Source organism: Lynx rufus, unplaced genomic scaffold, assembly GCF_022079265.1.
Source record: "Lynx rufus isolate CCGP_SWC_20201006 ecotype Redwood Valley unplaced genomic scaffold, mLynRuf1.p SCAF_5, whole genome shotgun sequence".
NCBI classification, from domain to species: domain Eukaryota; kingdom Metazoa; phylum Chordata; class Mammalia; order Carnivora; family Felidae; genus Lynx; species Lynx rufus.
In genome coordinates, this window is record NW_025814867.1 from 102,784,791 (window position 1) to 102,809,904 (window position 25,114).

At 41.5% G+C, this 25,114-nt stretch overlaps 1 protein-coding gene across 1 annotated transcript; it reads left to right on the top strand.

The window, feature by feature from the left end:
• The first annotated feature begins 8,995 nt into the window (after positions 1-8,995).
• On the top strand, positions 8,996-16,547 carry DPPA4 (developmental pluripotency associated 4). The gene is given in 7 exon segments (XM_047098681.1): positions 8,996-9,053; positions 9,056-9,232; positions 10,555-10,703; positions 10,790-10,840; positions 11,120-11,432; positions 13,683-13,878; positions 16,517-16,547. Coding segments are annotated over 7 exon segments (975 nt in total).
• The last annotated feature ends 8,567 nt before the right edge of the window (positions 16,548-25,114 follow it).

The following is a 25,114-nucleotide window of genomic DNA, read 5'->3' on the forward strand; positions in this document are numbered from 1 at the left end:
GTACTCAAGGCTGCTGTTCCGAGTCATTGGGATGTAAGAGCTGAGAGAACTCCGGAAGGTGGAACTTGCATCATCCCCATGTCCCCTGGAGGCCATCTGCACAGCCTTCCATGCAGCCCTCCATGTGCAGGCGGGCTTGGGGGGTGGGGGGTGGGGGTGGAGACTTAAGAGAACATCAGTAAGGAGGTTATGGCAGGGGTGTGGGTGAGAAGGAATAAAATCCTGAATGCAGATGGTAGGTGTGAGGATGAAGATGAGGAATCAGTGCTGCTAAACCACTAGGAGGTAAGAATCAGTAATACTATGTGGGTGATAAGGAGAAGATAGGATTCCATCCTCACACTGTGAACTGAAGGAATAGTCTCAGTCACCACAACTTGTCAAAATCTTTGTGTTCTCCTTCCCTCATTTGGAAGTAAGTCGTCATATCCGGGTGAGTTCTTATCACAAACATTAGCACAGAGCCAGCTATTCCCCCATTTTCTTTTTCTTTTTCTTTTTTTTAAATACAATTTATTATCAAACTGGCTAACATACAGTGTGTAAAGTGTGCTCTTGGTTTTTTTATTTCTCTATTTTCAAATGCAGTGGGTTTATTAAGGCCTGCAGGCTCACAGCTGCCTCTTTCCCAGGCACTTACCAGCGAATGACTTGGGTAATCAACACTAGTCAATCTTTGGGCACCATCAGTTGGCTTGTTGAAGAACCAACTTTAAGAAACTTACCAATATCCTCTATGGTGGTGGTGCATCTCCTGGAATACTAATAGATATAATTTATCTTGGCTTCAAAAAGCATTTGAATATGTCCTCGGTAACACATTTGAGATAAACAAGGGACACAGAGCTGCCATGGTAATTGTACACGTTGTGGTCTCTATGCATAGGCTCCAGAGAAAGAACATGAACTGAGGCTGATATAAAGGTCAGGGGTCTCGTACCAAGCCTTGTGGCCTCACTCAAAGCTATATCAGCCTGGAGATAGTAGCAACCTTTTCCTAATCAGGCCACTCAAGTGGATGCTTTTTTGAAAATTGTCAGCTCCAAGGTATGTTCTTTTTCAAATGTATACTTAATTTTAGATGTGCTAGTGATGGCCTTTGGACACTCAATTCTTTGGCACTTAGCACATACAGGAGGCACAGAAGCTGGAAACCTAAGAGTAGTGGTTCTCCTGGACCACAGTTAACTGGGAAGAAGGTGTGGGAGCAGGTAGGGGGAAGCAAAAGGAGAGCAGATTAAGTGAGATTTTCAAGGAATGTTACTGTTTTATACAAACATTTTGGTATTCATGTAGCATCATTAGGGCCCAAAGCTTATGTAACTCTGAGGTCCCTCTTTAACATAAAAAGAAGGCTCCACAACCATCATGGGGCTTGAACTCACCACCCCAAGATCAAGAGTCCCAAGCTCCACTGACTGAGTCAGCCAGGCACCCCTATATAAGATTTTAGTTTTCAGATGAACATTTCTGAAATGTCTGATATTTTCTACAACTTTTTTTTTTTTTTTTTTAAAGTAAGCTCTAGGCCCAACATGGGGCTTGAATTCATCACCCTGAAATCAAGAGTCAAATGCTCTACTGACTGAGCCAGCTAGGAGCCCCATGTCCTGTTCTTTAAAGAACCAGAACCAGTTTTCATCATCAGTGCCTGACACAGGGTGGAAGGAAGAAATGGAGGGAGGGAGACAGTTTGTAAACAAAAATAATGGATTTTTCCCCCATGATATCAGCTCTACCATCTATCTCCAACTTTTCCTTTTTTGAACCCAAATTATTAACTAACCTGATAGCCTACCTTACTCTCCAGATTTACTTCTAAATGACTTATCAGTTTCTTAAAAAAAATAACTCCATAAAGGGCGCTGATTTCCCACTACGGGAGATACTTAAAAAGGAGAATATAATAAATTAGGGGTGTCAAGTTCAAGTGTACTTATTACAATACCAGACTCTTGCATATGGAGAAAGGTATTCTTATACACTGTTATGAATTGGTAGAAATCATTCTGGATATGAACTCAAATATATATATTTTGAATAAACCTAGCTTTTGACCCAGCACTTCTCAGAATACATAGCACAGACAGATTTATACAAGTCCTCCAACCAGCCTCCACAGTTACCTCCTCTCAAATCTCTCCATTCCATCAAATATAAAATGGTGGTTGTATGTGATACAATCCTGTTTTGTCTTCTGTAAATGCAGATTAATGATTCTGGAAGATTCATTGCCTCCAGGTAAACAAGTAAAGGCCTCATTAATTCAGATCATTTTATTCAATTAAAACTTTTTTTTTTTTTTTTTTGGAAGAGAAATACACAGAGAAACAAAAAAGAAAACCTGGCAGGAATACTCCATATCTCTCAAATAGTTATTCGTCTCCCACACTCTATTAATAGAAACCTCTGTGAAATAAAGGTACCCTCCTTTACAATGGAGTGGGAAAGCTCTGAAAAAGGAGCACCCATGCTTGTATCCCTCATTGCAGCCCACATAACCAGCAGTTAGAAGGAAGAATGCTTTCAACAAGGGAGGGCAACATGGTGCCTTTGAGAAACCACAACCTCAAACTGTTGTTCTTCTCCAATAAACTTCAGTTCAAACCAGCCCTCCCTAGGGGCTCCTGGGTGGCTTAGTCGGTTAAGCGTCCAACTTTGGCCTGGGTCATGATTTTATGGCTTGTGAGTTCAAGCCCCGCATCAGGCTTTGAGGGCCTGCCTTAGATTCTGTGTCTCCTTCTCTCTCTGCCCCTCCCCAACTTGTGCCCCATCTCTCTCTGTCTCTCAAAAATAAGTAAATTTAAGAAAAAGTTTAAAACAACCCTCCCCAAATTTCCTCCTAAAACCTAATAAAAGCTGTCTTTCCTTTTGTCGCTTTGAATTTGCCTATGGGTCATAGCCAATCTATCTTAAATTGCAATTCCTCTGCTATTCCCAAATAAAAAAAAAAAATTTTTTTTAACTTAGATAAAATTACCATGTGTTCTACTCAACACATCTAGCATTGATCCAACCTGTGCTGCATTAGACATTGTTTATTCGGGACATGTGAGAGCCAATTTAACCATCCCCACAACCCTCTGAGTAAGGGCTATTATATTCGACATTCCCATTTTACAGGTGAGGAAAGGGAAAGACTTTAAGGTGTTAGATAACTTGCCCAAGGTCACACAGCTAGGTAAAGGGTGTCAAGGTTTAAGTGCAGTCTGGCTCTGAAGTCTGTACTCTTAACCACAATTCTCCATTACCACCTAAGCTGCTACACTAGCCTCCCAACTCACCTTCCGGTGTCTACACGGATCCCCCTCCAACTCTTTCTCCTAATTTTAGTTGAAAGATTTTTACAGAATAGTCATTACTGTCCACCCACCCCCACCCCACCTTGAATTGTTCAATAGCTTTCCACTGCTCTTTGCCTAAAAAAGATTCAAAGGTCAACCTATCTGGACTCAGCTAACATTTTTCTCCTCCCCCTCTGAGCTCCACCCTCACAGCCTGGGTTCAGTTCTGGAAACAGGTTGAGCTGATCCCTGCCCTCCCTCTATTCAGTTAATTCGGTTCTTCTGGTTCTTCAGATCTGACTTTCCTGACTTCCTTGATGAGATCAAAACCCTGATTGCAGCCCACCAAATGTAGGGAGCTTTTCTGCCTTTTAGGGGTCATAACTGAGTAGTTTTCATTGTTTTGGTAATATGTATAAACAAATTTAATGCATTTTAAAATCCTGTAAAGATTATTTTATTAGGGGTGCCTGTCTGGCTTGGTCAGTAGTTGTGAGTTCGAGCCCCATATTGGGTGTATATGTTGCAGGATTTTTTACCTCAATACCTAGGATTTGTTGTCTCGCCACTTCGAAGAATGAAGAGGTGGATGTAAAATGAGCAGCAGGCAAAATTTATTAAATAAGATTAGAAAATAAGAATAGTAGGAAAGCTGTCTTTATAGAGGAGAGGGGACATTTCAAAAGTCCCCAACAATAGGCAAAGGTTCTTGTTTTATAAGGTTCGGGTCAGTGCCTTTTTCCCTCCACACCTCAGACCTTCTCAGGTCCCACCCTTATTGGCTGGATAACTCTGGGTGCTGGGTTGACCATTCCTGATGAGGGGTGGTCTAGGGCCATACCAGTTCCTTGTGGTTCATAGGTTTTACAGTCTACTTACTTTTAGTCAGGTCTTTTGTCAGATTCCGGAAGGAAACCTGAGAGGGAGTCGCCTGAGGGGGTTTGCTGTGGTCAGACACTCCCAGCATTGTTCGAAAATCTGTGTTTTTTCCCCACCCAAGGACCTCAGGTCCTATCCTTTCCCTCTCTTTTCCTATCATATAGAGATTATTTAAAAATACAATTTAAGAAAAGAAATAAGATTATATTATTAATTAATAATTGTGTTACTTAATGTCTATCCTTCCTTGTCTGCTTTTGTTCACCACTGTATCTCCTGTATTAAGCACATAGTACCTATCCATTTATTGAATACTGTTGTTCAATAAATGAATGTGAGATTCAGTTATGTATATTTCTTCGACTAAGGATGAATAGAACTTTAGGCATTGACATAAAAACATTTTAAAAAGCAGTAAACAGTTTTTCTTTTGACTACTAAATGTTCTTAAGAAATTTTACACATAAATGTATGTGTAAAAAAACTAAAAAATACAATGAACTTACATATATTAGTATTTTACTTTTGAGAAACCAAAACACAAACACATTGTATTTGCTCAAGATTGCTTATAAATTACCATCACTCCAAGCCCAACAAAAGTATTTGGCTTCATTTAAGAACTCAATATTATTTCCATTTATGCTCAAATATTTTAAATTGTGCCAATCCTCTTTAAATATAGAACATCAGCTAACCTTTATTTATTTGTTTATTTTGAGAGAGAGAGAGGCAGAAAGAGAGGGAGAAGGAGAAAATCCCAGTTAGCTCGAGCCTGATGTGGGGCTCAAACTCATGAACCCTAAGATTATGAGCCTAAATTGGACACTTAACTGATTGAGCCACGCAGGTGGCCCCTAACTTGCTTTTGGTTGTTGTTGTTGTTGTTTTTGTTTTTTAATGGTCGGTGCTATTCTTTAAGAAATTGTATTCCCCCAAATCACGATAGGTCTAAGAATTTCTAATCATAATCTCAATACATACTCCATCTACAAATACAGAGATTATAGATTGTACCTTGCCCAGGATGAGATGTTTCAGTATCTGGGTTTGTACTTAATTTAGAATTTAGCAATGTTGCCTCCACTTACACTGGAAAAGAAAGATGATTCATTCAAATACTTTATATATATTATATATTAAGTAAACCTTAACTAGTAAGTATCTACTGGTTGTTGTCTATGAGTCAGAATAAAATATTTATCAATCAAAACCTCCATATGACCTCCCAGATGATCTAGATTCTAAATACTTGCTTTCTTCTTTGGCGCTTTGGTGATTGCTCAGTCCTCAGCTACACTTCTTCTGTACTCCTGGTTCCATTTATTTACATCCTACATCCAGGTATTTCTATCCTGTGAGCAAAGTGTCACCTTCATTCTGGGTAAGGATCATTTCTTCTTCATCATTTTGGGGAACACAATGATATATAGGAAAACAAAACAAAGGCACAAAGCTGACTTTGTAACCTGACAGAGGAAGGTCTGAATCTCACAATCACTCGTTTTTTTTTTTTTTTATGCTTATTTCTTTTTAAGAGAGAGAGAGCGAGAGCGAGAGAGAGAAAGAGAGAGAGAGAGAGAGAGAGAGAGAGAGCGCGAGCCCGCGCGTGCCCGCGCAAGTGGAGGAGGGGCAGAGAGACAAGGAGTCACAGAAGCTGAAGCGGGCTTCAGGCTCTAAGCTGAAACTCACGACCTGAACAGCCTTCCGACACTTAACCAAGTGAGCCACCCAGGCGCCACCCACAATCACTCGACGGTTTTTTGTTTGTTTTAAATTTTTTAAATATTTATTTACTTTTGAGAGAGAGAGAGAGAGAGAGAGAGAGAGAGTGGGGGAGGGGCAGAGAGCTAGGGAGACACAGAATCTGAAGCCAACTCCAGGCTCTGAGCTGTCAGCACAGAGCCCGACTCCGGGCTCGAACTCACAAACCACGAGATCATGACCTGAGGGGAAGTCGGACACTCAACCGACTGAGCCACCCAGGCGCTCCCACAATCACTCGTTCTTAACTTAGGAAATTCCCCTTCGCTTCACATTTCTGATCCTCCACAGTTTGACAGGGAGAAGCAACCTGAGCAGGAGGCATTTTCACACTGTTTTTAAAGAGAGAATCTTGACCTTGCTTAGGAGTTAGGGTCTTGAGGGGTAGAATAAAGCTCACCTAGACTTGATTTCTGGGTCTCTCACTTACTGCATCATTCAGCAAGTTACCGGTATAATTTTATACATACTTGTGTCATCCATAAATTAGAGGACAATAAAATAATGGCTGTGAACTTTTAAACCTAAAATTTGGTACATAACAAACACTCAATAGGCTTTAAAAACTACTTTTCTTAATTGTTGGTAGACAGGAAGGTGCTGGTTATTGTAAGTACAGATGGAAAGCTGGAGCTGTGATTGGTTGAGTAGCTTGCTTAAGAAACAAAATGTGTGTGGAACCCGAGGATGGTTTTGCTTTCTTCAAACCACCAGTCTGGCCCTGGAATTCTATTGTTTCCACAAGTTGCATCATTAAATGCCTTCACACATCCCATTCAGAAGTCTCTAGCAACTTTTGTTTCTGCCTTGGAATTTTTCTGAAGGAGTTGTCAGTTTCCTAAAGTCTCTTGAACTACTCTGTAATTGATTATGTTAAAAAGCTCACAGAAAATGGATAGGAATGGTATTATTAATTCATACAAGAGTGAACTCATGAATATCGGCATTCACAAATTATGGGGGAGGGGGAGGGGAGGAGAAAAAGAAGACCGCCCTTGGGTGACAGTGAGTGGGAGGAGACTTTTAAAAGAGTCTTGGGCCCAGGGCCATTTCAGAAGTAAGGGTTTATTTTTGTCAACCTTGACTTCTCTTTGGATATGGAGAAAGCAAAAGGCAAAAAGGTAAGTACAATTTTACTGGGTTTGTTTCTATCTGTCTTTGAGAGTCTCCTCATATATTTCTCTCTCCTGCTGAGCATATTTGATCCTAATTATGAGGAGAAAAGAATGTGCCTTAGAATGTTCTCCTCTTGTTAAAAAACGAAAAAACACGGTAAAGTTCTAAATGATGATCGCAGCCTGGTATATTGGGGAGAGGAGACAGTAAGAAATGGGGTTTCCTGTTTGGGTTTGAAAAGGTGCTTAGTCCTGTCCAAAAGAATTAAGTAGCAGGGCTGGAGGGAAGTGGTAGCAGGAGGAAAGGGGAGGTGAGGGGAAAACTTTAGGAAGAGGTCATTGAGCTGAGGTTGGGAGAGAACTAGATCGTTTAATTTGCCTTCAACAGACATCAGTCTCCAACCAAAAGTGCTGGGTCTGAAGTTGTCTTTTCCCAGGGTCACTGGGGCTAGCAGATAATCAGAAGCCAGATATATTGACAAGCCCCACAGACGGAAATTAGAGGTAGAGAGGTTTAAGACTTCCAGAAGCATCGAACTTGCGTGCCAGGGGAACCTGAGCACTCTCTAGAGTCTCTTTCTTTGGAACCATCATTTTTGCCCTTGCCATTTTGAGAGGTTTGCGAGGCCCCAAAAAGTGAGTAGTTTGTGTAAGGCTGTGCCAAAGTGAAATTTGAATAAGAATGTGTAGTTGCTATACAGATGTAAAATAGCATACAAATGTTAATTTGTCCTGTACTCCCTCCTTGGGGATGCTGGAAAAGATTGAGATTTAGGAGCTAATCCAGGCTTTCTTGTCTATGTGAAGTGCCTTCCTGCATGTCCTAAACTACGCGGCCTCTGAGCCTCAACTTCTGTGTCCAAAAAACAAAGTAATAAATTGTCACCAGCTTGTTGTGAGGAGTAAATGAAGATAAGAAACATGTCAACACCCTAAGTAAGGTAGAGGCTCAACAAGTGTTAGTTTCTCTCTCAAATCACTAACATTCCTACTGTTGTTTCTTTTGGTTCAATTAACCAATATTTATTGAGTGCCTATGATGAAAGGGAAAGAAATTCTACCCTTATAGAGCTTATAATCAGATGGAGTAACAAGCATTGACCAGATCACACAAGCAAGCGTAAAACTACAACTGGTAAGTGGGAGGAATGAGGCAATATGTAGGAGATTTGACTTGGTCTGAAAGGTTAGAAAGGGTTTCCAGAGGAATACTCAAAGTGAGATTCTGAAAGAGAGAAAGATTTAAGAATGTGATTAGAAGACGGGTGGAGGGGCTCCTGGGTGCCTCAGTTGTTGAGCCTCAGACTTCGGTGCAGGTGATGATCTTGTGGTTCAGGAGTTCAAGCCCCTGTCGGTCTCCGTGCTGGCAGCTCAGAGCCTGGAGTCTGCTTTGTATTCTGTGTCTCCCTGTCTCTCTGCACCTCCCCTGCTCATACTTTGTCTCTCTTTCTCTCTCTCTCTCAAAAATAAATAAAACTTAAAAAAAAAAGACTGAGGTGGAGTGAGTGATAACCCATCAGGCCAACAGAAACAGACTGGAAAGGAATTCTCTGGCCCTTGGGGCAATGGAGAGGCTGATATGCTGAATTAAAGACATTTGTATATCTTCAGGCTAAACACAGAAACCGCTGAATGAGTATATAGAATCCTTCTGGCAATAGTAGGGGAAACTTTCTTCGGAAGAGGCCGAGAATAGAGGAATGGGGGAAGAATATCTTCAGGTGAGAGATAATGGATAGGGTGGGTAATACAAGGGCTGCCCCCACCCCCAGTAAAGAGCCTAGCTTCTTCTACTTTTGTTTGTATCCGTATTTTCTGTCTTTTCTTATATTTTCAAATTAGCCCCCCCGTTTCCCCATCATTGCTTCCCCATCTTATAAGTAAACCTGGATATTAAGATTTGCCACAGGAGAATCCATACTGCCAGTGGTGTGCAATGAATGCCTTGGTGCCATGGATGTGAGCAATCTCGAGGCAGGTAGTGTATGTGGTGGGTCGGGCACCCGAGGGAAAACTGGCTCCTCTCTCAGCAGAATTCCACAAAGAAGTCAGGGGAAGACTATTTCGCTTGCAAATCCCAGCCTGTATCAAGAGAAGCCACAGAGAAACAGCAAGCTTCTGGTGAACCAAAGTTACCAAGACCCTCAGTGAAGGGGACCAAACAAAAAAGATCTATGAAAGAAGACAAAGGTAAGAACGCTACAAGTCCTCAAATCTCATTATCTTGGGTTTAAGAAGACTGAGGAACTTTTCTGAAAGAGTAGAAAAGTAGGAAAGAAAATTGGCCCTGTATTCTGAAAACCCTCCTCTTCCTTTGAGACCTAGCTTAAGTGTCATCTCCCTGAAGCCTTCTTTCAGGCACCTGTATTAAAACTGGTGTCTTCAGGTCTCCAAACTCCAACAACATTACTGGTTCTGATCATCATTTTGCCCTCACTGGCTACTTGGTTAAGGATCTCAATGTGCAGTGATTTAGGGACAGACTGCTATAAATTTAAATCCACTTGAAACTCTACTTTCTTTTCTTCCTTCCTTCCTTCCTTCCTTCCTTCTTTCCTTCCTTCTTTCCTTCCTTCCTTCCTTCCTTCCTTCCTTCCTTCCTTCCTTCCTTTTTTAGATTTATTTATTTATTTATTTAAGTTATCTCTACACCCAACGTGGGCTCAAACTCACGATCCTGACGTTAAGAGTCTACCAACTGAGACAGCCAGGCACCCCTCGGCTCCCTTTTCTAAGAATTGAGGACAAGATTTTGCTGGCTCAGGTTGGGTGGGGTGAAGGCTTGTTTATAGTTTCCATGGAATAATTAGAACTCACTTTTGTGTAGCCCTCTAGTTGACTGTTCTGGGAGTGTCTTGTGGAAGTCTTTCCTGAACAGTGGGAGTCTGTGAGGAACCTGTGTGCAGTGAGACCAGAGCCCTGCCCTGATGGGTGGGCTGACATAATTATGGGAATGGGTGGCTTATTTTGTTCTTTGGTGAGAGGACAAGGTACCACTGATGATTGACGATGTGAGTCATTAACCTGGACCGGAAATGTGATTTCTAGTACAATCTCCTTGGAGTCTGTGGGTTAAGGCTCACAGAAAGGAGCAAGTGGGGGGTTTCAGGAAGTAAAAACTGGATATTCATAAGAGTCAAATCAGTCCTAAGTTTGAGGTTCTGTCCCTGGAAGGTTAGGGGGTCTTCTTTTGTTAAGTCATTGAACTATACAATGGGGATTGGGCTGTGAGAACTAAGTTGTACTCTGACATTTTATTTGTTTTGCGAGAGACAGAATGTGAGTGGGGGAGGAGCAGAGAAAGATGGAGACAGAGAATCCCAAGCAGGCTCCACACTGTCAGCACAGAGCCCCACTCTGGGCTCAAACCCACAAACCGTGAGATTATGACCAGGGTTGGACACTTAACCAACTGAGCCACCCACGCATCCCTGTACTTTGACACTTTAGAAGGCTACACAAAAGTGAGTTCTTACTGATTTTATCCCATTCTCCTTCAACTTCCTGTTCAGAAAAGACAGCACAAGACAATGCAAGAGTAAGAATTCGGAAGAAAATCCCTATTCCTCCATTACCTTCCACGCTGCCACCAGTCAACTTGCTTCATAGAGACGTGGTGCGGGCCTGGTGCCAACAACTGAAGCTGAGCACCAAAGGCCAGGTGAGGGCCTGGGGTGGGAGGCATTGCTCCCGGGAGGAGGGGTAGGAACCTTACTAGACGGTTAACTCATTTTTCTCTTGTCTTAGAAATTAGATGCATATAGGCGGCTGTGTGAATTTGCTTACCCGAATCAAATGGTAAGTGATTTGTGTGGAAGGTTTAGTTCTCATTCTAATTACCTGTTTTAGCATCAAAAAGTGGAGGGATTGTCTTAGCTCCTCCTTCCGGCCCCACTCCTCCCCTGTGGGGAGGAACAGCACCCCCTCCCCACCTTCTCACCAACTATGCACAGAGTAATAAAAATGAGGCTGAACTTTTATTTTTTAAAGAAAAAATGTTATTTTATTTTTAAAATTAATTTATTGTCAACTTAGCCAACTTTGACAGCACCTTAACCTTACCAACCGTCTTTGTAGAAGAACATTCCCCTCACTGCAAAGGAGGCCAAGATTCTCACACCATCACAAAAAAGGTCAAAGATGGACAAGGGAGAAATGTTTCTGGAAAATTCTAAGAAAAAGAGCTCTTCTCATGGAACCCACCCTCCTGAAGTGGCTGCTCCCCCTGAGGGTGGGATGCAGGCCCTCGTTGGGTCTGATCCTCTTCCGGAAGGAGTCGAAACGGTGGTTGTGACAACTTCAGCCCCGGATGCTGTGTTTGCCTCCTGGTCCAGAATTGCATCCACGGCTGGGAAGATGGAGACAGTGGAATCAACACAAGATGCCTATGGTAAGCCCAATATTGAGATCTGCCTCTGGTCCAGTTGAGGAAAAAATGCTATTGATAACTAACCTCCAATCAATTTTAGGGTATTGGGGTATGTCAAAATCACCTGAAGGACTGGTGGATTCCTGACCCCTACCCACAAAGTGTCTGATTCAGGTCTGTGATAGGGCCTGAGAATTTTACATTTTTTTTGTCTTTTTAAGTAATTTTTTTTTTTAATTTTTAAAAAAATGTTTATTCTTTAAAAAAAATTTTTTTTAATGTTTATTGTTGAGAGACAGAGCGAGAGCAGGGGAGGGGAAGTGAGAGGGAGAGACAAAGACTCTGAAGCAGGCTCCAGGCTCTGAGCTGTCAGCACAGAGCCCTATGCAGGGCTCGAACTCACAAACCGGAAGATCATGACCTCAGCTGAAGTCGGACACTTAACCGACTGAGCCACCCAGGCGCCCCAAATGTTTATTTATTCTTAAGAGAGAGACAGAGAACGAGCGGGGCAGGGGCAGAAAGAGAGAAGGAGACACAGAATCCAAAACAAGCTCCAGGCTCCAAGCTCTCAGCACAGAGCCCATCACAGAGCTTGAACTCAGGACTCGAAAGATCAGGACATGAGCTGAAGTCAGATGCTTAATTGACTGGGCCACCCAGGCACCCCTAAAAAATTTTTTTTTAATGTTTATTCATTTTTGAGAGACACACAGGGCGCAAGCGGGGGAGGGACAGAGAGGGACAGAGGGAGATATAAAATCAAAAGCAGGCTCCAGGCTCTGAGCTGTCAGCACCATGAACCTCAAGATCATGATCTGGGCCAAGGTCATATGTTTAACTGATCCACTCAGGCACCCTGGGAATTTTCATTTCTAATAATCTTTTAGCCAGTGTTGATTTTGGTAGTCTGGGGCCCGCACTTTGAGAACCACTACTGTAAATTATTGATGTCATCAGAAGGAAGTGGCAATCTGTTGCGCTATATTTCTTTCCCCTTTTTTTATGGAATTAAAAATAAGGTATCCTCTAAAATCAGTTGCCTGAGCTTAAGCCCTGGATCTTCTAGCATCTGTTAAAGTGAATGACATTAACTAGTTGTCTAATATAGTTCCCAGTTTCCTCATTGTAAAATAGGTTAATAATTATACCTGCCTCATAATGTTGTAAGAATTACAGGACATAAAATTAAGGGAGACTATAAACTGGTTAGTACAATACAATGCCTGTTGAGACCACTAAGTCTATTTCATGAAGGCCAGACTGTTCTGGTTTAGTCTTTCTGTTAAAGGAAACCAGAATATATCATACCAAATTATACCTATTCTAAATTGTTTTAAAATTTATAATAAAAACTGTTTTGAGCTGATGGCAATTAAGGAGCAGCAAACCCAGAAAAACATCCTTTTTTACTACCTAAAGGCAGATTTTAATTTCTCTTTTGGCTGCAGACAATAAACTGAGAGCACTAAAGACACCTGCAAACAAAACTTACTGCTTAGTTCCTTCCTGTAGATTTATCTTCCCACCGCCTGCCCTCCTTCCTCCCCCAGCCTTAAACTGCTTTCTTTTGTCCTATCATTTTTTTTTTTAATGTTTATTTATTTTTGGGAGAGAGAGACAGAGCATGAGCAGGGGAGGGGCAGAGAGGGAGACACAGAATCTGAAGCAGTTTCCAGGCTCTGAGCTGTCAGCACAGAGCCCGATGTGGGGCTCAAACCCATGAACCGTGAGATCATGACCTGAGCTGAAGTCGGAAACTTAACCGACTGAGCCACCCAGGTGCCCCTGTCCTGTCATTTCTTTAGAAATTCATTGTTCTTTGTAAAAGATGTTACATAAACTGGAATTAAAAGCCGCCATTTTGAGTTCATTTTTGTTGGTTTCTTCCAAGTGATAAGTGCCATACATGTTAATAAACTGATCTTCTTTGGTGGATCTTTTTGTTAAGGAGGTCTCCCCCTCCCCCAAAAAAGGAGTCCCTATTGCAAACCTAGGATGGAGACAGGGAAAGTACCCCTTCCAACTATACTTTTAGGTTTTTTTGTTTTTTGGGGTTTTTTCTGGCTTTTTTTTTTAAGTTTTCATAGGAACTATTTTGAATTATTTTCTAAAAGGAAACAGGACAGAGTAGGTTAAGCTAGGATTCATATCCTGGGGCTGGCACTTGAGAAAAGCAGAAGAAACAAAAGACCTTGATACATTCTCGACCAAAAGAACATTAGACTTTGGTCATGCTGTGTTCATACTTCTCTCTCTTTCCTTCCCCAGGTGTCCGGTGGTGTGTGGTCCATGGGAAAAGTCTGCCTGCAGACACAGAGGGTTGGGTTCGCCTACAGTTTCATGCAGGGCAAGCCTGGGTGCCTGAAAAACAGGGGAGAGTGTGTGCCCTCTTTCTGCTACCTGCCTGTAATTTTCCACCCCCACACCTGGAAGACAATATGCTGTGCCCCAAATGTGTTCGGAGGTAATTACCCGGTGCTTTTCTACAAACTAAACCTGGACACGTGGTTTTTAGGGGGCGGGGAGAGGGAGGAGGAGACCCATGTTAATCTTAAATAGCCCTGTATTTCATGTACAAGTTGTCAGTAAAGAGTTCTAAGAAAATTATTACTTAGGTTAAATGTATTCCTAGGAAAAAGAGCATGTATAGGTCAGGGTTTAATGCTTCCACCTAGAGACCCACCCATAATAATGGAGAAACAAATACTGATTCATTACTATATGATAGGTATATGCACTTTACAGAAATAACTAGCAAAACGACAACACAACCCTTTAAGTAGACTGTAGTCTCATGTGGATGGACTGGTATATAAACACCTGTAAAAGCCATGGGATGACTTGTATCAAAGAGGTTTCTTTACTTAAAGGAAGAATTGCCTAGATGGAAAGAAGGAGAAAACTTATTTTTTAGTATAGGGACCAAAGCCAAGGCTGAAAGAAGTTAGGCCAAAGTAGAAACTGTAAGCATTTTAGTATGAAAGAATATGGTAAAAAATGAGTCTGCTTCCTCACCTTACAAAATGGGCATAATAATGCCTGTCTGAAGTATTGTGGAGATTAGATGAGTTGATAAATATAAAGTGCTTAGCACCATGTCTGACATATGTAAGTATTCAACCAATTGTGGGTATTAATTAGGCCAGCAAGCTGAATTCCTTTCAGCAAAGTCATAAAGATGGAAACATACAATGTATGAAAAAAAACCAGTTTGGGCTCAAATTGAGCATTATAGATTTTAAGAAATATCATTAAGTTGGAGTCTAATTATATCGTACGTTTTGAATTTTAGAATTTATCCAGTAGCCAATGGTGTTCTTTTAAAAGATATCATTTAGTTATGTGATGTGATCAATGAAATATCTTTGTAATCACCAAACAACCAACTTTAGAAGCACAGTTATGAAGAGAACAGAAGGAAGGCTACAAAAGGACTTTCTCTGTAATTTAAATTCTAAGACAATTGATGTCAACATATTGAATGGCTGATGAGGAATAGCTCTAGGGGGGGAAGGGGCCTGGTATTTTGGTTTTTTCTGTGTAAACTAGACTAGCTAATTCATTAAGATTGCTGTTTCTAAATAAGGGTGGGAAATATTTTTATTAAAATAAGCCGCTGCAATTGACAAATGGGGGTGGCGTGAAGTGCATTAAGTACTGTTTTACTGTCTCCAAGCACGAGCTGAAGCATTGACTCAGGGAGGGGGCAGTCCTCCACTGAAGTCCTCCATTTCCATACCTTTACACACGAGGCTTTCACTTTCTGGCCTCAGGTTCCACATCTCTTGTATGAGGAGCCAATGGGACAGGAAGGTGTGCAAAAATCACCTAAGGAATTAAAATTGAAAAGCCATAAAGAAGTTTACATGTCAGTAAAGAAACTTTTATTCCAGAAGACCATTGTATTTAGTTTTATAGAGAACCCTGCACTTTTAAGTGCAGTTTTAAAGAAAAGGGTACATATGCAAACTTTTGCAAACAATATCAAGGGTTAGAGTGAGGGATGAGGAATCTGGAGGGGCACAGCTCTTTCTTGCGAAATGGGCCACTGAAGGGTTTGAAGCAAGTACCGAGGCTTACATTGCCAAGGAGAGAAGGGAGTGAGATCGGTTAGAAAAATCTTGTGGGAAAGTTATTTTTGATATGTTTTAAGGGCCTAGCATCTTTGAGAGGTGTCAAAACAGAATCTGGCTTTTAAGTAATATCAAATGAAGCTGAGGAAGGTACAAATGATATACTTGCTTGGATAATATAAGATTCAAAGCAGTCAAGGATACAGGTGGTTTGGTGATGCTTGACTATGAGGAGCAGAGACAGAGAGAGCACGATTGGAGGGATCTGAAAGCACAAATGGAGAGGTGCAGCAATGAGATGCTTAAAGGGATTTTCCATTTGTGCTGTGTTGCAAGGGCGAGCGTAGGTGTTCTTCTGGGCTTAGTCTGGGAGAGGGTTGAACGGAGAGGGAGGGTGGAAAGAAGATGATCCCTCTGAACAGAGGGACTTGGTATTGCCCAGACTTGCCTCACAGAGATCCCTCTCCCCAGCCCACTATGGTCCTGGAACAATCCTGCCATCCTCTGTTGGTCTGCACAGGGGCCATCCTTGGTGTCAAGACTAGTGAACACCAGAGGTCTTGGACAGCTAGCTAGGCACAGAAGCCTGAAGGGGGTGGGAGCCCTGGGGCCCTGGCATGGTTACTGTCTCCCACAGGAGGAAGTATGTGAGCATGAACTTGTCTTTTCTCTCTTCTGCCTGTCCTGCTTCCTGCCACAGTTGCCGCTGCCAAGCAAGTTGAATAAAATTGAGGTCACTTTGCAGAGTCCTTTCATGATCTACTGAGGCTGCTGGGCAAATAATAAAAGATCCACTCTGGGGCCTCTCCTGCCCATGGGCTGCACAGGGCAGGAACATATTACAGACACAACTTGGCTAATTATCACACCTTGATGATATGGTCACATGCTCTCCACCCACTATCCTACACTTTAAGAGCAATTTTACTGGCAGTCCACCAGTGGGTTTCCTGGCTGTTTTCAAGGGTATAACTTAATATGTCTTGGATCTCATCCTTATAAAAAACAAGCATTTTGTTTGCTTTCTAGGAATAAGGTGTTAATGAAAAGCCTCCAATGAGATCACGATACCAGAAAAAGGGGTACGACTGTGATTATAATTGATGGTAGGAAGGAAACTACCATCAACTCAGTGGTGCCACTGACAGCTGGACTGGAAACCACTCCACCCTCCACGCTTCCTGCTGACAGGACACACAGCCTGGTGGGTTGCAGATCTTACCCTCAGACCCCAAACAGGGCCTGCCTTCCCATTGGTTTAAAGTACTTAACAGTTTGAAGTCAAGAGACTGAGAAGGTTAGCAGCCTCTAGAGGAGTCAGAGTCCAGAGAATGGAAATCCAGCACTGGAAACACTGTTCTCCACTCCACCCCTCCACGAGGCTCAGCTCAGTCTCCCACCTTAAAAGAACTGTTAAGGTCACTTCTATTTCAGAAGGGTAAGTAAACATTTGGTAGTGTGATTGACTTTTTCATCTTATTAATAAGAAGGAACTTGGGGTATGATCTTGATGTTTGGAGGAGCCAGGGGGAAAGAAAATTTCGCAAATTGCCAATTCCAAACAGAAGTAGCAGATCTGCCTGCCCATAAGTGCACAAGCATTGTGTGTGCAAGGTATGAGTTCCAGTGGAAATGACGATAGGAGAAATCCGGAGCCAGCCCTCCAAATTTCTCTTAGCTCCAAAGGGATATGGACACATAAAACTCCCAAGAGCTGGTGTTGGAGTAACTGAGCTTCGAAGTTAGAGGTTCTGCCAAGATGTTGCTGGCTGAGGCAAATGGATCTGCATGAAGGAAGTCTATGAGCTCCCTGCCAGGAAGCAAAATTGGAAGTGGCTACATCTCCGAGGATCCCAGCCCTAAGGAGAAGATGGGGAAAATTTTAAAATACTAATTCACTGAATTGGAATTAATGTACCTGATCAAGTGCCTCAAAATGTAGATTTTGCAAGGAAGGTCGGCTATGTCGTGTTCAGTTTATCACCAAGAATGACACAAACAAAAATGTGTTCTCTGATGGAATATAATCACTGATGCTATTCTTACCAAAAAGATTTAATATGCATCTACTCATCCAGAGGCAGGCAGTCCTGATTATACCTGTTGTCTCAGCCTTAAGTGAGCTTACCTTGCTTTGGATGGCAGTTATTTAGGCTTATCCTATGTAAAAACTCACCAAGCTGTGTACTTAACATGTATATATTTTACCATGTATAAGCCATATATCACTCTTTTTAAAAATTTTTTAATGTTCATTTTTGAGAGAGAGACAGAGTGTGAGCAGAGGAGGGGCAGAGAGAGGGGTAGACAGGGAATCTGAAGCAGGCTCCAGGCTCTGAGCTGTCAGTACAGAGCCCAACGTGGAGCTTGAACTCGAACTGTGAGATCATGACCTGAGCTGAAGTCAGGACACTTAACCGAATGAGTCACCCACGTGCCCCATCACTTTTTTTTTTTTAAACTGCCCTGGTTTGAATGGTAAATTATAGTTCCTCTAGTTAAAAGGGTATTGGTGGGAACAACAGGAAATTTGAATATAGAGTAGGGATTAGACGATATTACAGCAATGTTAATGTCTTGGTTGTCATAGCCACAGGATTTGCATTTAACACTTGGTTAATGAGAGAATACACAGGTGTTATAACAACTTTTATATCTGGAAACTTTTAAATAACTTAAAATACTTGGTTGCATATATGAAAAGATCCTTTTGAAATACAAGTCAGCTCATGATCCCCTGCTCAAAACTCTATGGGTCCTGTTTCATTCAGAAGAAAAACCTCAGTCCTCGTTAATTCCTCCAAAGCCTTACTTCAGTATTTCCTACTCCATGCCACTCACCTCTGACCCCATCTCCAGTACACTCTGCCTTTGCTGTTCCTTGACTTTGTCACTGACCGGAATGATCTTTCCTCAGAAGTCAATATGGTTAACTTTGTTTACTTTTAAGTCTTTCTTCAAATGTAACTTGGTCAAAAAAAAGCATGCTCTGAACCCCCTCATAAGCTGTTTTTCAACCCCTACCAGCACCATTTAGCCTCCTTACCCTGCTCGAGTTCGTTACTTTTCTATAATATTTATCTCCTCTAACATAAATATATATTTGTTATTGATGGTCTACCACTAATAGTATGAAGGAATTTCTGTCAGTTTTTTGCACTTAGTTATCACAGCTTCCTAAAACAACCTGACACAGTTGGTGCTCAATAAATGTTTGTTCAGTGAATGATATGTGGAAAGGTTTCAAGTGAACTGTAAAAGGAATGAATTACAAGTTACCTAGAAATCAGTATAAAAAAAAGTCTCTGTCCTCTATCTAAAAGTATTACTGCATACTCACTCTCTGATTGTACCCAGTATTCTCTGGGAAAATAATTTCTTGCTTTGACTCACTTCTTGGGAAGAAAAATGTTCTGCTGTGTTTAGCACCCAGAATTCTGTTTTGTATTCTGTTTAGAAGGTTTCTTAGAGGCACCTGGGTGGCTCAGTCAGTTAAGCATCTGACTTCGGCTCAGGTCATGATCTCACTGTTCCATGAGTTCGAGCCCCACATCGGGCTCTCTGCTGTCAGTACAGAGCCTGCTTTAGATCCTGTCCCCCTCTCTCTGCACCTCTCCCACTCACTCTATCAAAAGTAAGTGTTTAAGAAAAAAATATATCTCACTCACTACTATTTTAGAAGGTCTCTAGCAAGTTCTTTTAAAACTACTTAGCAGGAAGATTTGTCTTTTTTTCCAGCACGCCATCTTCCTGTTTTAGAATGTGAAGTCCAAAGGTGTTTAAAAACATCAGTAATCACCCAATATTTCAGTCATCATTTCCTGCATGATAAGAACATTGTTGAAATTACCATGTCTGGAAGGATAAGAAAGGAGAACTTCAGTACTGGAATGAAACAGAGTAGGGGGAGATACTGGCTTACAAAAAATGACATCACTCGGTCCAGAAGACACTTCTCAGAAGGATTTGCTTGGGTTATCTTTTTTCTGGCTATGGCACCACCTACGTTGGAAGCCCTGGAGGAAGTAAATTATTCCAAATGTTATTAATCTCTTCTAAGTCCATTACCTAAGGGAATATTTCCCTGAAAGTTTTGAGCTGACATCAGATTGAAGGGCAAATAAGCATTGAACTGGAAATGAGAAGAAAGGAATTCTGACCCTTGGGAAGGGCCTGTGAGGATCCTGAGATGAGTAGCAAAGAAACTGGAGGGTCAGTATGTTGGGAGTTCAGAACCTGAGAACACAGATCTAGGTTGAGACTAAAAAGGAATGTAGGCCAAGACAACAGAAGACCTTTCTTTTGCCCTAAAGAACACAAGCATTGGGGGCACCTGGCTGGCTAGTTGGTGGAGCATGTGATTCTTGATCCAGGGTTGTGAGTTCAAGCACCACTGTTGGGTGTAGAGAATAACATCTTTAAAAACAAAAAGCCAAGAGCCTTTTGTTAGAAGTTACTCAACACCCTGCTTAAATCTTACTTCTTTAATAACCTCCTCTGATATGTTCCATCTCTTACAACTTTTTATATACCAGGCGCCTGGGTGGCTCTGTGGGTTAAGCATCTGACTTCAGCTCAGGTTATGATCTCACGGTTAGTGAATTCCGAGCCCCTCCTCAGGCTCTCTGCTGTCAGCATAGAGCCCACTTCAGATTCTCTGACTCCCTATCTCTCTGCCCCTTCCCTGCTCACTCCTGTCTCTCAGAAATGAATAAACATTAAAAATAACCATTTTTTGCACATACTGATTGGAAGTCACATTTCTTATTAAGAACACAAGAGCCCTAAACTTATGGGGTAGCTAGATATAAGTTCAACTTCTCATCCTTGAAGCTCAGTTTACTAGGTTTTTTAAATGAAGATAGCAAACCACCCTTGCAGGGTGGCTAGATTAAAAAAAAACTTGCATGTAAAACAATTACGGTGTTAGGCAAGTGATAAATAGATACTCAGCCAAGAATAATTGCTGTAATTTGTATTATGTCCTATTATGTTTTGTTTCTATCTCTGTTTCCTGAACTGAGGTTATCTGTAATTACCAGACACTTATTAGCCATTTCAGTAACTGTGTGGCTTTGGGAATTTATTTAATCTCTTTAGCCTTCTCACGTTTATGGAAGCATAATTTATATGCTGTGAAATTTACTCATTTTAATGTATAGTCTTATAAGTTTTGCCAAATGCATGTAGTCATGTAACTACATACACAAGGTGTAGAACTCTAATCACTCCAGAAAATTTCTTCAAGTCAACTCCTACCCCCTCCCAGCTCTGGAAATCAGTGATCTATTTTCTGTTCTTACAATTTTGTCTTTTCCTGGATGTCTTATAAATAGAATAAATCTGGGTTCTTTAATTTAGCACAGTACATTACAGACTAACTCATGTTTTTGCATGTATCATTAGTTCCTTTTTATGATGAATAGTAGTAGTATTCCTTTGTGTGGATGTATCATAGTAGGTTTACCTGTTCACCAGTTGAAGGATATTTGGTTATTTCTAGGTTTTGGCAATTACCAATTAAGGCCACTATTAACTTTCTCATGTGGTTTTTATGTGAGCACTCAAGTTTCACTCTTGGGGTAAATATCCAAGCAGGGAGATTGCTTAGTCATATACTAAGTGTATGTTCAGCTCTATTAGAAACTGCCACAGTCTTCCAAAATAGTGGTCACATAATTGTATTCTCACCAGAAATGTATCATAGCCAGTTGCTTTCTTCATTGACACTTGATGTGATCAGTTTTTTAAATTTTAGCCATTGAAATAGGTGAATAATGGTATCTTATTGTGGTGTTAATTTACCTTCCATATAGCTTCTTGGTGGGGTGGCTGTTAAAGTCTTTGCCTATTTTTTATTGAATCATTTGTTTTCTTACTGAGTTTGGAGAACCCTCTCTACGTAAATTTAGAATCGGTATGTCACCTTGCCCAACAAAAATCCCATAAGGAATCTTTTTCCCTATAGGAATTTTGTTTTTAATTTTTTGTTAATGTTTGTTTTATTTAAAAAAAATTTTTAATGCTTATTCATTTTTGAGAGAGAGACAGTGTGAGTGGGTGAGGGGTAGAAAGAGAGGGAGACACAGTCTGGCTGTAGCAGGCTCCTTCCAGGCTCAAGGCTGTAAGCAGAGAGCCCGATGTGGGGCTTGAACTCATGAACTGCAAGATCATGACCTGAGCTGAGGTCAGATGTTTAACTGACCGAGCCACCCAGGAGCCCCTGTTAATGTTTGCTTTAGAGAGAGAGAGCAAGCATGAGTTGGGGCGGGGCAGAGAGGGAGACAAATGAATCTGAAGCAGCTCCAGGCTCAGAGCTGCCAGCACAGAGCCTGACATGGGCTTGAACTCACCAACCATGAGATCACGACCTGAGCCAAAGTCAGACCCTTAACTGACTGAGCCACGCAGGTGCCGCTCCCTACAGGAATTTTGATGGTTTTTCTGAGCCAAAAAATAATGGCCAGAGTGGCAGGCATATTATAGGCCCAAAAGAATGGAATAACTCGAGGAAAATGATATTTGGCATTGTGTTTTAATGTGTCAGTGACAGCTGTTTTTCTTGCATTTAAGCATGCTCTGTCAGAAAATACATAGACTTGGGTGCCTGGGTGGCTCAGTTGGTAGAGCATGTGACTCTTAGTCTCAGGGTTGTGAGTTCAAGCCCCATGTTAGGTGCGGAGCCTACTTTAAAAAGAAAAGAAAGGGAACCTGCCTGGGTGGCTCAGTCGCTAAGCACCTGACTTCCGCTCAAGTCATGATCTCATGGTTCCTGAGCTTGAGACCTGCTTCTCTCTCTCTCAAAAAAAAAAAAAAAATTAATAAAAAATTAATTAAAATAAAGCAAAGGTACCTAGACTTAAGTAGAATGCAGCTGTGTGTTGGGAGTTCTGCAAAGTGGAACAAGGCAGTAATGCAATGCAGTTGGGTGCATGTAGTATGGTAAGTGTTGTGAAATGAAGGCAATTGTTAACTGAGTATTTATGTGCCTTCATTGCCTGAGATAGTTGGTAATAACATGGCTACAACCTGATGTGCAATGACCTGACCTGAGGGTAGAGTCTCCAAAAACAAAACAAAACAATATGGCAGGCGTGTGTGTTGGGTAAACTGTTAATGACCTGCAAAGATTAAGGGAGTAAGGAGTGTATGACCTAGGTTTGATTACCAACTGTGCTATTTTAGTTGCTGGTTGATTTTGAGTACCTGTTACCTAAGTGACCATAATCGTATTTATCTCAAAGGATTGTAAAGATTTAATGAGAAATTATATGTAATATACTTCACAAATTGCAGGTCTATGCAAACATGATCTATGCCTGTTTTATTAAAATCTTTCTTAGCTTCTGTTCTTTAATATTAACTTGCCCCAAATAGAATAGAATAGACAGCCCTGGCTGACCAGTGTGCCCCCCAATGGATGGGCTATCTGGGGACACTTTATGTAGCTGGTGCCAAAAAAGAACTTGAGCACTGATAGCAGGGTTAGTAAATTGGGAATTTGTGCTGCTCAGGACAAAGATGGGAATGTGAGTCCTTTTATTAACTGAGACTCTGTAAAATGCATATTAAAAAAAGTCACTTGTTGGGAAGGCAGTAACCATGTAAAGTCATAATTCTGTTAATGAATTATTTTGCCTGATTTTGTATAAAGTGAGGCCAGAGAAAGCAGAAGGATGGGGAAGGAGGAGAGGACATTATTCTCAGTCTCAACTCCCATACATGGCTCTCTCCATGGCCCATCCTGCCTCCACCTGTGTTTTGAATTCTTGAGATAAATAACATTTAAAAAAAAAAAAAGTTTTATTTATTTAAGTAATCTCTACACCAACCATGAGGCTTGAACTCACAACCCTGAGATCAAAAGTAGCATGCTTTTCCATCTGAGGCAGCCAGGCACCCCAACATACATTTTTTAAGTGTATTACCTCATTTTTGGACACTGATCACAAGACCTACTTGCAGACAATGCTCACTTTAACAGAAGTTGTCATATTCAAGACGAGGCTTGATATTAGGCAGTTGCAGTGCCTCCTCCCAGACCTGAAAGGGATTGAAGACTCGAGTGGCCACAACTCTTGACTAAAGGATTGTGGCTAAAAGGATTGTGATAAATAACCCGGATCAAGAGGCTGCACAACGATTATATTTAAGAAAGAGATTAAGATCAGAGAACCTTATAGCAGTAGTCTTCACTGTTGTTGGTACCACTTCACAGTCCTGGATGGAAAAACTCTCTGGTAAAACTGATTGATAATAATAGTGCTTAGAGTGCCTGGCTGGTTCAGTCAGTAGATCACGCAACTCTTGATCTCAGGGTTGTAAGTTCGAACCCCACGTTGGGTGTAGAGACTGCTTAAAAATAAAATATTTTTTTATTTTTTATTTTTTTTAATGTTTATTTATTTTTGAGACAGACAGAGCATGACCACGGGAGGGGCAGAGAGAGGGAGACACAGAATCTGAAACAGGCTCCAGGCTCTGAGCTGTCAGCACAGAGCCTGATGCGGGGCTCGAACTCACGAACCGTGAGATCATGACCTGAGCCAAGTCGGAGGCTCGACCGACTGAGCCACCCAGGCGCCCCATAAAACTAAAATCTTAAAGAGGCACCCGTGTAGCTCAGTCAGCTAAGCCTCTGACTTCAGCTCAGGTCATGATCTTGCTGTTTGTGAGTTTAGTTTAAGCCCCACATTGGGCTCTCTGCTGTCAGCACAGAGCCTGCTTCAGATCTTCTGTCCCTCCTCAGCTCACACTCCCTCTGTATCTCAAAAAAGAAGTAAACTTTAAAATAAATAATAAAATAAAATCTCAAAAAAAGTGCTGATCGGGAAGAGGGAAGGAGTTCAAATTTACGCCTCAGATAGAAAGAAAGTGATGGATTAAGCCACTTATCATTTAACAGTCCATAGTTTGGAAAATAGTTTCCCATAAGGCATCTGTCCGTTTGCCATAGCTCTCTTTCTACTGGCAAATGTCAACACTTTTCCCAAATTGATTTCTGAGCCAAGTGATTTGGCCCTGTTCTTTACCCATCATTGAGTGTAATTATAATTTCAGAGGGAAGTATAAAGTGTTGATGTGCTCAGCAGAGGAATGTCTGAGTAAACCCTATTTTTCTTCCCTGTCTTCAGGACATTCAGGCAAAGAAAGAGTATCTCAACATGATTGGATCATGCAAATGTGCCTTCCAGCTCTGTACTGCAGGGAGAGTAATAGGTTAGTGGCCCCAACTTTAGTTTCTTCACCATGCAGTTTGTGCCTGTGCTAAAACTCTGCTATTCCCAGCCACTAACTGCAGCAGGGACTCTTAAGGGAAGGCAGTCTTGTAGCTTAGACTCGAGGACTCCTTGTCAACCTTGCAAAAACTTTCTTACAACTGCACTATAGTTCAAGAATCTTCCTCCCCAAACTCCCTTCCCTCTCCTTCACAGGGGTTAAAGCTTCATCATGCTCTGGTAGCTCTCCCAGCCTTCGGACTCCCTTCTCCTTTCCTTCATAGTTGTTTCCTATAGCATGTCTCTTGTGCACCTTATCTTGTCTTGGCATCTGCTTCTTGGAGGACATGAACAAATACATGTAGTGCCAGGAGCAGTCAGAAAATAGATAAAGTGGGATCCTGGAACT